Below are 13034 nucleotides of genomic sequence, written 5' to 3'. Positions count from 1 at the left end.
TCTTGGTAATGCATCTCAGTAAATCCTGTTCTGACTTCAAGCATAAAAAGACCCAGAACTGGATTTTTATGGATTTACCAAGATACATTCAAATTCAAGCAGGACAAAAAGAACTCAGATGAAGATTCCTGCAGTATATGCCAGAAACTACTGAACCTTTCTCTGGTTTTCACTGCATGCTGGAAAGACCACTTGTCCAAAAAAACCAAACGTGGCACAGAACAAGCACTATCTAAACTTTCAAATGCATAAATACCTAAGCACTCCATCATACTATCTGCTTAGCAACAACAGTAATAGCGATGAGCATTTTGAACACCAAACAACTAAATAACATGAAAATATATTTCTCTTACAGTAACTGAAGTTATCTTTAAATCAATTAATTCTAGAAGTGAATCTAAGGAGACTGAAGTTCTATAACTTTAAGGGTGCAACTTAATCTCCGTTCTCTCCACCAACAAATTAAGTGTAAAGCTTTACAACATTTCAATTTGTTCAGAAGACTAAATGGTTTTGGATAACCTATGGTCATTAACACATAAGCAAATGAAAAATTTTGCTAGTACTTTGGAAGAGAGGAGGAAGTTTTGCTAAACTTTGAGCAAGCCAGGACCCTATCAAACAAGAAGGGTAAAGTGGTCACCAGCCTAACAAAATCATGGTAGAGTATTCCCCTGCACCAGGTGGTCAGTAACCCAACTGTTCTTACTTGTAGACATCCCTGGCTGGGGCTGTCCCATGTTGGGCCCTTGATTCATGGGAGCCTGTGGCATGCCGGGAGCACTTGGGATCATGTTTTGCTTCTGCAGCCTGGTTCTTCGTTTCTCCTCCAACTCCTTCTGAATCTTATAGATCTTTTCCGCTAGCAAGTGATAGTACTCTGCCTGTTGGGGAGGAATACAAGTCAGGAAAGAAGATGACACACATGTTAAGTAAAGGCAACAGGTCACAGCGATTCAGGCTTTGAAAACAGCCTTACACACACACACACATTTCCGCTTGGGTGTGGGTGGCTCTCCCTTTGCAGGGGCTGCTGGGCAGATAGGAGGGCAAAAAGAGGCACTGCTGGCAACAACTAGGCCAACAATGGGCATTTCTGATTCTCCCAAAGAAGGGTTGGACACAAGAGTGTTCATGCTGCTTTCAAGGGACCCCAAGAAGTCTCAGACACAGCACACCCCAACAGGCACACCCAGGCAGAAGCCTGCAGCTGGCTGGTTCCTACACACCAACCAGCAGCCCCCAAACACACACTTCCTCAGCCTGGGAGTCTCATCGGTGCTTTCATTCCTCTAACTCCCCAGTCGCTATGGGATCAAGGCAGACACACACAACTGGATGACAGAGGATGGCATCTCACCCTGCTGTTTGCCGATTCATACATATCCCCTTCCACTTTCCGAGCATACGCCACCAGATTCTCCATACGCCGATCCTTCAGTGCTGCAGGGTCAGGAGTGGGAAATATGGCTTGGACTCTGGGGAAAAAACAAAAGCACGCAAGTGGTTAGAATATCCCCAGACCGGGACAGCAGCACTAGCCCCAGTGATCTGAACACAAAGCAGCAAGCAAGTCTTCCAACAGACTGTGGCACTGCCACTGCTCCCAGGGGCACTGCCCCCCGTGTAGGTGGCTTGACAACAGTGGGACAGTTCCAATTCAACAGCCCCAAACTATCAGAGGCAGCTCCACCTTTCAGGCTTCTGCTTTCCCTTCTCATGGTCCCTGACAAAACTCACTCCCTGGCCCCCTGGTTTTGGAAGCCGGGCTTCCTCCTGCCCCACACATACACCTCAGAGGCAGCGACTCATCTAATGGGAGACTGTTTTGATATTAGCTACTCACAATTTATGAACAAGGTGGTTTCGGAGATCCTGAGTAATGTCTTCGTGCCACTGCTTTCTAATTCCAGTATTGGATGGTTGAGCTGTTGGCATGGCTCCCAAACTGGCAACGTTGGCGCTTTCACTCATCATGGGGCTTCAAAAACAGAGCAAGAATTGAGGGCAAAAGTCTAGCCCAAGCTTAGTCATCTTACAGTCATAACCTCTTTTAGAATAATGTTAGGACAAAGTGCTAATTCAGCCATTCCCTAATCAATGGACAAACTCTGCAGAAATAGCTGCACAGACACCAAAACAACGCCGTGAAAGAGTACATGCCGTTCTACCCAAGGATTTGGAAAACTGCAACAAAAGCTACAAAATCCAACCGGAGAGATAGCCATCAATGGCATTTACCCCACTGTTTATGCAGGAAGTGCCATGAGATCAAAACAAAAATCACTGGGGTGCAAAGAATAATTCAACTTACTTTTGAGAATTCATGGTTGAATGCAACATTGAGTCAGGCAGCAGATTAGAGGTTTGAACCCCTACTCCTCCATTCACTCCCATTGGATTTGCACCTAGAAAACACAAGAATAAGTATTCTTCAATGAACAGTCCATTTACTGTACAAGATCAGTACTTGCTCAACAATAACAAGGGTCTAGATCTTCAAGTACTTTCATTTATGTGAAGGGAGTTTAATTACCCGTTGCTCTCTTTACCCTCTTCCTTTTCCAAACTGACAAAACACAGAGGTCACCAGTGTTGTGCCACAAAGTGAAGCATCACAGCACATTACTCCTTTGCACATCTTCCTGAACTTCGCAACAAACAAGCAATTTGCTGCAAATGTTACATGCCAGAGTCCTTTTCTGCGACTCCCTAACTAAAGATTCAGCATTACCAGCCACTTCTGGTTTTTTGTTTAGAAGCAACTGGGTTTTTTTTTGTCATTCAGGGGCTTACAAAATATATTCACAAAGGCTTCAAAAACCTAAAACATCAGCTACCACCTACATCTGACAAAGTCCCCTCTTTCCCACTCCACACTGAAGGATCTTACAACTAACTCCAGTGTTTATGCTAAGAAGGAAGATCTGACAATCCTTTGCAGGAAAAACCTCTAGTAATTCTGTTATGTTACAAAATCCATTTTTCTGAATCACAGCAGACCTCAATCACCACAAAAACCTGCTTATTTTCTTCACACACTAAAGTTAAGACTCAAAAAGTCAAGAAAAATGCAGCATATTTGTCTGGAGCTTCTAATAGATCACTTTGTGAAGCTGAGAGTAGCATGAATGCCATTACCAAGCTTCACCGTGCATTTAGGACATCTGAATCCTACGGAATCTGTATTTCAAGCAAAATTAGGCACTGCATACAAGAGAAATCCACTGAAATTAAGTATATCAAGCCTTATACATACCTCTAATATCACAACCAAGTGTTTAACAGTCTTTTCATAAAGCTGCCTCCAGCCTCCCTTCCCTTAGTCACTTTCTTCTTCCCAAATTCACTTTGCCATCTGAGAGCAAGCTGATGTAGAAGACAACTGTCAACTTTTGCCTCTTTTCAACTGCCAAAACCACCCAATTGTTTGATCTACTTAGGACTGCATCTCGTTCACACCGCAGTCCTCGCCAAATTCTGCTGTTTCTCCTAAACCAGCCCTGTTGTCACGCAGGTCATGACCTGATGATTCCTATCTCACTTGTAATTCCCTCCTTACACACCCGCTCCTAATAATGAAACAACCGTCAAAAGTCTACACTCTCAATGCTTGTCCTTTCTATATTAAGCTTCAGTTCTTTACTCTCCAAGAGCTCGACTCCACTGCAGTGGGTTTTTTTATCACTGCTACAAGGAGTGCCCAATAAGAATGTACAGGCCAAACGCTGTGTGTATAAATTAAAAAAAAACACCAAACAATCAAACCAACCAAAAAAAAAAAACCAAAACCCAAAACCAACATCAGAGAAACATTTTGCTTCAGGAAAAGAGATGACATTCCTTTTAACCTTTTAAGGCCCTCACTATAACATTCTAGAGTTTCTAGAAATTCATCTATTTGTAAAACACTCTAGTGCACAGTAGAAAACCATATTATTTTCTCTCAGGACCTTACATCCTCCCCCCCCCCCTTTTTTTTTTAACGCTTTGCACACTGGAAGGCAAAGCTTTAGCAGTATACAAGTCACATGCAATTTATTAGCACCAGCCACCTAATTAACAAGTTTACCCAACAGTCTTTTCCTGAGTAATTCAGGAGTAGCATGTCCTTTGGTGTGGAAACAGCACAAACTGCAGCCTACAACCAAATGCTACCTCCCTCTGCAATCTCTCAGGTCCTTCCCCATGGGATTCCTGTGCATACACAGCAATCGTTGCATACATGACCTTGTCATGGGGTACACAGGCAGGATCACTACAATTCTGTACAAGCTTGGAATAGATCTCTACCAGTTCATCTTTCCTCTTTTCCATTTAAAAATACACCTCTACTTAAGCAACCCAAGTAAGGACTTGGGGGTGAGAAAAATTCTTGTGATGTAATTTCAAACTACCAAAATCAGATCTGATGGTTAAAGGTTATTTCATTTGACACTAGTGATAGCCAGGTTAGAATTAATTGCACCTCAAATTAAAATTCTTATATAGTCTTTTGTGATTTTGCAATAAGCCACCCAGACAATTTACAGTTATATAAGTCCACATGACAGGATTCAGAGATAAAGTCTTATTTACTACTTTTCATTTTTAAAACAAACATTACGTATCTGAGATACAACTGTAAAATGCTGCAGTCCGAGTGACAAGGAAGTACATTTGAATCCAGGCATTCCAATGCATGCATTTCCAACTAAAAACTCCTAAAAAGCCCAAAACTTGCATTACAATACAATTATAAAGCTACAAAACAACATGAAATAAAAAGCTTTGGAAAATTGGTTCTCAAAAAAATAGTCATTTTCCCGAAGAAAATACTTTTCCCAGATGCCTTCCCTTGGAAAACAAGTTATCTGGACCCTCTATGTTCCAGTTCCACTGGGTAACTTGCTATCTCAAGTTTAAAATACTGCAAAGCCATAGCTTTTACAAATTAACTTGTAAGCTAGCAGGTTAAGAAAATCTGCATTAGATATAGCATGGGAAAGTTGCCCGTAGATTGTATTTCACACTAGCAGATAAACTTACTCATAGGATTCATAGGGCGCAGACCCTGGGGTGACTGTCCTTGTTGCTGATTCTTCACTTGAGCCTGGGGCTGTGTCTGCATCTGGTTCCCTTGATAGGTGAGTCCCAGGGCTGCGTAGGCTCTCTCGATGGAGCTGGGGTCTATCTGACTGGTAGTGTTTATGCTGGGTGTTGTCTGCTGCCCCACGCCCACGGAGCCAGTATTTGCAAGTCCTACTGCAGCTCCGCCCAGCAGCGCTGGAAGAGAACATACCAAGTTAATAGGGACAGCAGGAGGTACCCAAAGAAGTCCACAAAAACAGGGAAAGTATATAAAGAGTTCACTGGCTGTTCAAAACTAAAACATCTCCTTCTAGGAGTACGCAGAGAAGGGGCCAGGTCTGGAAAACCTGTCATGAAACAAGGAGACAAGTTTTGACCCAATCAGTCATTCCAACAATGTGTTGTTTTCCCTTAGAGTGGGATTTGCTCTCAGCAGCTCTTAAGTATTTAGAACACATCTATTTGCTTCAAACGGAAAACAGAGGCACACCATGTCACAGAGGGTAAAGGGAGAAGAGTACATTCCTTTTTTTTTTTTCTTAAATTTTTTTAAAACAAGAAATAGTTCACATCAGTCATCAGAAAAGCCCAAAGTTACATTGAGAAAGGAGAAAAAAAAAACCCACAATGACAAAAGTCTTGCTGAAGACCAAAGGGACACAAAGAGAAGCGGGAAGAGACATCTGATGCAAACAAAGGATGAAGACAGAAGCAAGTATCATCAGAGCTGAAATGATACAACCCTCCGTGTGTGTGCACATCTGTCTCCAGAACCTGGCCAGCTGGAGGAGGTGGTAATGAAAAGCAAATCATCTGATTGAGAGAAGATGAGTTGTTCACCCTTACCACTCTCTAGGAAAAATCCAAGAAAGTTAGAAAGCTTCCATAAACACTAGCTATCAGAGACAGAAAAATACTCTGCAGCTCCGAAGCAAGAGGAAACTCCTATTACATATTCCCAGGTTTGAACATCACCGCTACAACATGGGTGCAAAAAAGTTTAACTCCTGACATGCATTTTATGGTTTATCCAATATACACAACTCCCCGGTAGACTTACATTGTTGATTTCTTTTGTCCCCAGCATTTTTGAGAGGCAAACATACAGGACAGTCATGTCTGGTACAATTCTTCCAGTGAGAGATGATTTGTCGGGAAGACGCGCAATGTGCCACTGAGAAAGGGAGGGAAATGAAAAACCTTTACAAACTACTGCCAGTATCTCCACATGGTCAACACAAACTGAGCAAGGAGTAACTCTTTTCTCAGGGCATACATCTATATCACAGGTCAGTAAAGTATTACTTGAAATAGTTCAGCACCTACTAGCCCTGAAAATGTAGCTAGATATTTTCAAGTACTATTGGCTCAACTCAAGCTTACTTGAAAGCTTTCTGTTATACAGCCAAGCCTACGTCTCCCTGGCTCGAAAGATAACACCATATACATCAGCAGGCAGACTGTACCAAGCAATTCAGGTGCCAGCAATTGGCACCACCCAGAAAAGCTTAGGCTACCAAAAAGGTAGCACACATTTTCCTTGGCTACTAGGACAGACTAAGAGTTCACCAGTGCCAGTAGCTAGCTACTACTTGAGCTTTGTCTCTTCCATTTAAGGGAGACAGGTAGACTCCCACTTGCAGATTCCTGCTTTGTGTCTACCCTTACCAGAAGGCAGCATCCAAAACATCTTACAGTAAGTTAAGCAAAAGATTTTCACTCATCTCTTTGTGCTCTCTTGCCCCCTCTAACTTGCCCAAACTTTAAAGGCTCAGAAGATGTTTATGTTTTCCATTCTTAAGGGGACAGATAGGTTAAATTCTACTATCCAAGCCACTCACTAGTTCCCCATCTATTTCTAGGAGCCCCTCTTGTCCTGCAAATGCTGACTGCGTCCATATAACCACAGCTCCACTTACCCTGGCAAGATTTGCCAGCTTGACAATGTGTCATGTGGTTCAGGACATTCTTCATGGTTCGGCAGTGAGGGAGGTTGCACTGTCGCACTTCCCCGTTGGCTTGTTCTCGCCGCTGACACTTGTGAGCGTGTAAGAGGAGAACTAGTTGCTGCTGAATGAGTTTGCGTTTCTCTGGATCCGCTGTCGGTGCTCCAGATCCCATTCCTTGAGAAGCTGCTGGCCCCATCCCAGCTTGTTGAACTTGGGGAGCCTGCTGCTGGCTCTAGAGAAGGTGAAAAAAAATTGCAGAAATAAATCTATTTTTAAGAATAATCAATTTAGCAAGTAAACAGCAACAACAGAAAAATCCAAGAAGAGAAACAACTACTGCATTCTGTGATTAAGGGAATATCCCACTTATCTGTAGTTCTGGATGACCCATATTAAATATAACCCTTAGCAACAGCGCTGGCAATAATTCTCTTGCCATGCACAATTTCTTCCCCATAACACTCTCCTATTCCTAGCTCTTGCCTTATCAAAGACCAGCAGAACCTAACTTTGCACATGCTCACAGGTTAATTTGCGGTGCTAGACCAATCAGAAAATATTAATAGCACTTAGACCTCATTTTGGAGGCTAGAAAAGTTGCATCCACAATTCTTGCATTAATGGAAGAAAGCACCTTTTAGAGCGAATAAAGTTTTCCCTCTATTTCAGTATAAGGTACCTCAATTTGACTGTTCCTAGAAAAGGAGAATGAAGGGGAAGTTACGGAAACCTTTTTCCATCAGGAAACTTGCACATAAGCATTCCAAAAAAGCATCTCCTAGTCTCAGACAGATGAAGCACAACTTCAGGATAAAACACACCACAGAACTAATGTCAAGTACGACAACTTCTAGTACTTTTTCTGTACTTTTTTATTTCTTCACTCTTCTTTGTATTTCTTCCAGATGACACTTGAGGTGTACTCAGCAAAGGGGAGAGGCTCAGGGACTCCATGTTCTTTGTATCACTTCAGTTCAACAGCCTTCGGTATCTAACAGTCTCTTCACAGAGAATTCTAGGGGATATTTCTGGAGATCTCCAGATTTTTAGAGCTCCGCTACCTGCATTCCTAAGCCCCAGTTCTCCTGTAGCTCTTCAATACTAGTATCAACCTTTTGTTTTCCAAGGAGACCTCACCAGTTACTCAGGGATTGTACATGTCCCAATATGACCATAACTGCCTTGTTTGCAGCATGTCATTCTAAACAACAACTGAAGTGGTAGCAACTTTTCATTCTGAGGTTCAGCTGGGTAAAAATACAACTTCAAAAGAGTTACATATTCTGCACTGTACACAAGCTTGACAGCTGGGGTTCTGAACAGCAAGTTCTGGCTGCTTCTTTACCAGTTCATAGAACCAACTGGTTGTGCTAAACTTCCAGTGTTTCATGCTCACTTAAAAACATTAAATAGAGCTCAATCCCGTGAGTTTTATTTAATTCAAAGGCACAAAAGTTACCTGGAAATGGTTTTTCAGCAAGAGTTACTAAGATCAAGAGACTGACATACCCCCCCCCTCAAGTGGATGAAGGGGGAAAGAAAAAAGAAAAATTGAAGTGGGGAAAAGCACAATCTATATTCAGAAGCGTGAACTTGTTTCCCAAATTGAAAAAATACAGGGGGGGAAAAATACATAGGGGAAGGCAGATCATGTATGTTATACCCCCAACCAATTTAAGCTAAAATAACAAGGCTAACACATTCAGCCACCAGTGTTAGTGTGAGCATACCTTCACACTAGGTATGACAGCTGCAAAAACTTAAAACACGTCATATTACTCAACTTTGGTCTGCTACAACATTTGCTGGAGACACCTTTAGTTCTACTTACCATGTTAGGCATTCCTGCCCCAGGAACTGGCTTCTTGTCCATTGGAAACTGTGGTAAGCTATTCTGCAGTCCAGCTTTATTTTGCATCTGAGGCCCAAGTCCACCGGCTCCAATCTGCTGCCCAGTATTCTGACTATACGGCTGGCCGTAAGGGCTGGGATTGCTCATCATTCCCATCTAGGAATTAAAATGGTAAGATGTTCAAGTAAAATAGCTTAAGTTCACAGTGTAAAAAGACAAATGGATATTTCAGAGAAGCAAGAGTGATCACAGCCATGAACCAGCTGCAATGCAATACTGATCCTCATGCTTCCCCTCCTCCCTTATGTGCATGTATTTACCCATCACACAACATTAACTCCTCAACCAGACGGTTCCTATAAATAGTGAGGCCAACTTACCAACCTTTGAGGTCAGTCTGGTCAGAATTGGCCTGATTATTTCTCTATAAAAGATTTTGTTCAACAGACTTCTCATTTCAGCTTTCCCAATCACAAATTTGTACCTCACAAATAGTAACTCGCAAGTCTGGAAGAATTCTGCTCCCTACATCTGTGCAGACTCCAAATGGAGACAAATACCACCTTCATTTATATCAGCAGGGTTTATCCCCAAAACCTCCCACCCAACTGTCAGCACTCCCACAGCTCCTCTCCAGACAGCCGTAACAATGCACGTCTGCATTTTCAGTACACAACCTTCTTCAATTTAAGAATACACCGTAGGCATAGGTAACGCCACACACCATCACACAAGCACAGTGACTCACTTGCAGTGAGCAGTACTAGAGGTCAAAGGAGATGGTAGGAAGGAACTCTGCAAACAAAACAAAGCCAGTGAACCATTCATCTACAGGGGAAGTAGATTTGTACTTCACACAAGCTATACGCTCTTTTCTGCAGTGTGCATCGCCTATTTGCATATTCAACAGTTTTAGCATTCCAAAACATACCATTTGTTGCCATAGAATACCCCAGAATCTAAAGAACAGTCAGGATCAATCTTGCTAATAAAATCGTTTGTCCTCTGACACTTTTTTCCCCATTCCTTGCATTCCGATCTATTTTTTTCATGGGAAATTTGGCCTTCCAAGACCAAAACAACTAGCCATAGAGGACCAGGAAAACCAAAGATCTTTGTTAAGATTACCAAGCTCTCACCATGACTCAGGCAGGATCCTAGAGGAGCCATAACTCATAACAATAAAGGCACAAAAATACTTTAAAGAGCTGTATTGTTTCAACTCACATTAGCATTTGACTAGACAATGTTCAGCCTCCTTGGTGCTTTTTGATTCAAGCCTGAGCATTTTCCTGCATCCAAAAAAGTTCACACAACCTCTTATGGTAGTTTGTTTCCAGTCACTCCCACATTTATTCTCAAAGCATCCTCCCTGGTAGATGATTCTTACCAAGCTTCTCCAACCTGCACAGAGAAGTAACCTATGTGGCCAGAGATTACCTGCAATTAGTCACACACTTTCGTTTTTCAGGTTGTCAATCCATTATCATGGCCTTCAGTTTGCATTTACAAAATAAAGCAGGATCAAACCCAAGCTACAGGAAAAGGAGCACAAAACTCACTAAAGAACCTGCCAGTCCAGACATCTGATATATACAAGCAAATTCCCTTGAGCCCCCCCTCCACACACAAGCAATAACCATAATCACACAGCAGTAATTCATTAGAGAGCAATGAAAAGAATCTCTACACACGGCAGATAAACTACGCAATGATCAGGCAGAACTAAAAAAACTTTAATTTCCTCAGTCTCCTTTGGCACCACCCCTGCCGCGTCTTGAATGCAATGAATACACACACGGTGACCGATGAGGCAGCTGCTGCCAAAAACGGAACAGGTTAAGGCTCAAACCCTTCCTGCTTCTCCCTCGGAAGACTAGTAAGATCTTGTGTGCAAGTTGAGCAGAGGAAGAGAAAAGAAAAACATAAGGAGTCAAACACACTTTCAGGAGTCTTCCCCATTGTCACCGCTGCCTCAAACTGACCAACAGGTTAAAGACTTAATGAAGGACTGACAGAGGGAATTATTTCTTTCAGAAAACAAGATATGTTCTCCTGTAAGACAGCCTGAGCCCTTTGGCTCCAGAGACAGTTTTGAAAGCAAGTACATCCCCCAAAACCAGAAATTTCTAAGCAAAGTTTTCAAGTTCATTAACAATCATAGTTCCCAAAGTTAGCTCACACCTCTGAGTACAATAAAGCACAGACTATGCTGGCCATCACTAACACTGCCCCCATATGACTTCTGCGACTTATGCTGCTATCAGTCTTAAAACACATCCAAACAACTAACCAAACAATTCAGAAATGAAGATTGAAGGCACGTTTCCACACCCTGGTGTCATAGGGAGAAATCAAGATGCCCAACTCGGACAACTGGGGACTCCACACACTGATAGTGAAGTATTCAGAACCACTGTAACCTGATGAGCCAGCTCTGTCCTGACTGCAGGGGTAGAAACCCAAACCTAGACTTAAAAAATCACCTTTGCTGTGTCACCCAAAACAGAAGCTTTCTGATGGAACTCAGGGATGAGGCTTGACCATGCCAGTCAACCTTTGTATCTGCAATACAGCTGGAGACAAAGTTTATGTGAAGCATCTGGCTTCTTCCAATGTACTAACCAAGTTGGCCCAGCACAGAAGATCTGTTTTCTCAGGCATGAGCCATTGGCACTGTTTGGGGCGCAAAACCACCCCCTCAAAGCAAGCTGTCGCCAGGGCAGAAGTGCAGGGCTCCACTCTCCCTAGGACTGAGAACCTTTGTCCACCCCACCAAGTGGGCTTCTTTCACCCTGCTGTAGCCAGGGACCTGGCAACAGAACACTACATGCCCAGCTCAGCCCAGCTACTCCTGATGGGGGTAACCCTCAGTTCCCTGTCTCAGCCTACAGGAGAGGCAAAGCCCAAAAAAGCATGGGGGCAGGTTGGAGGGGAAGCATGCCAAACTGATTCCAGAAGCCACACTCAAGCAACATCTAAGAAGGAATGCTAAAAACCAAATGCCTCAAGATCTCCTGGAACAAATCAGCAGACATCAGTTGGTCCACACGAGACCGACACCTGCCAGTTGCACAGCTGAACCTCACAGTGATGCCCCCGGGTCCTGCTGTCACAGACCCACTGACCTGACACCAACAACTTGCATGCAACTCTAGACTGAGTCAAGAGAAGGGTCATTTGGGAGATTCTTCACCCGGCATAAGGTGGCCTTATGACCCTGGCACAACAAGGAGGAGCATGCTAATATTACTTGCTGTGACATGTTGAGAAACATGAATAGAAGAAAACATCAAACAGGAAGACGTGGATGACCTCATGACTACAGAAGGAAGATAATCCTATAGAATTTTATCAGTAGGAAACAACCGGAAAGACTGACATATAGCTCATTGTTATATTAATGATGCATTGGGAGCGAAGGATAGATAAACAATTGAGCGAAGAACCAGCCAAAGAAAGGTAGTGTTAGTACCACTGCATGAGGCAAGTACAAGGCCTCATCTGCAACACCATGCACAAACATACATGGCTGAATGACAGCTGTAAGTCATAGAGTATAAACCCTACTCAGTCCTTCCTGGCCACCACCTCCTTCCACTGCTCTTCCCATTTCTCTTCTTATCCATCCCATGGATGTTGTTTGTCTTACTCTCCTCACCTCACAGCCTCAACTTACTTCTATCACATATGCAAGGACTTGCACATAAGGAAAAGCAGACAGAAATCCACATCTCAGTAAAGGAGAAGAGGAGGAGGAAGCAGCAAGGAGAACAGCAAAATACGACGATACATAGCTAATAGATGGGAAAGGTAATCTTGAATGGTTATGCCTTCTACATATACAGTGAAAAACAACTTGACTTTCCTGACTCTGACAGAAGCAGGGCTTGTCATAGCCAGAATGCTGGAAGGAGTACCCCTCTCGCCATGTAAACAGCATGGATGACACAACACAAGTTCAAGAAACATCCCAGTCCACAAGCACAAGCAGCATTAGATTGGGCTGTTCAGAAGCTCCCCCCATCTGAGAAGAGCAACTACAAAAGTGGAGGAAATCCCACAAAATTTTGCTCTAATGCCTTGAAACACATGCATCTTTGGTTTGGAAGAAGGTCAAGTAACTAACTCTGCTTCTAGTTTTACTGTTGATACCAGAG

The 13034-nt window shown here is 43.0% G+C and overlaps 1 protein-coding gene across 2 annotated transcripts in view; it reads right to left on the bottom strand.

Annotated features, from left to right (window-relative positions):
• Window positions 1-13034, bottom strand: part of EP300 (EP300 lysine acetyltransferase) — a 61333-nt gene that overhangs the window by 28775 nt on the left and 19524 nt on the right. For both annotated transcript variants that reach the window (XM_074144294.1, XM_074144295.1), the window contains exons 3-10: window positions 8854-9030; window positions 6993-7254; window positions 6134-6247; window positions 5032-5268; window positions 2318-2411; window positions 1850-1984; window positions 1364-1481; window positions 713-887 (exon numbers count right to left, since the gene is read on the bottom strand). In XM_074144294.1, coding sequence (XP_074000395.1) covers window positions 713-887; window positions 1364-1481; window positions 1850-1984; window positions 2318-2411; window positions 5032-5268; window positions 6134-6247; window positions 6993-7254; window positions 8854-9030 — 1312 coding nt within the window. The remainder of the gene's footprint in view (window positions 1-712; window positions 888-1363; window positions 1482-1849; window positions 1985-2317; window positions 2412-5031; window positions 5269-6133; window positions 6248-6992; window positions 7255-8853; window positions 9031-13034) is intronic.

Source organism: Numenius arquata, chromosome 2 (genome assembly GCF_964106895.1).
Source record: "Numenius arquata chromosome 2, bNumArq3.hap1.1, whole genome shotgun sequence".
NCBI lineage: Eukaryota > Metazoa > Chordata > Aves > Charadriiformes > Scolopacidae > Numenius > Numenius arquata.
Note: the sequence above shows the minus strand (reverse complement) of the source record. Positions and strands in the feature narration are given on the sequence as shown.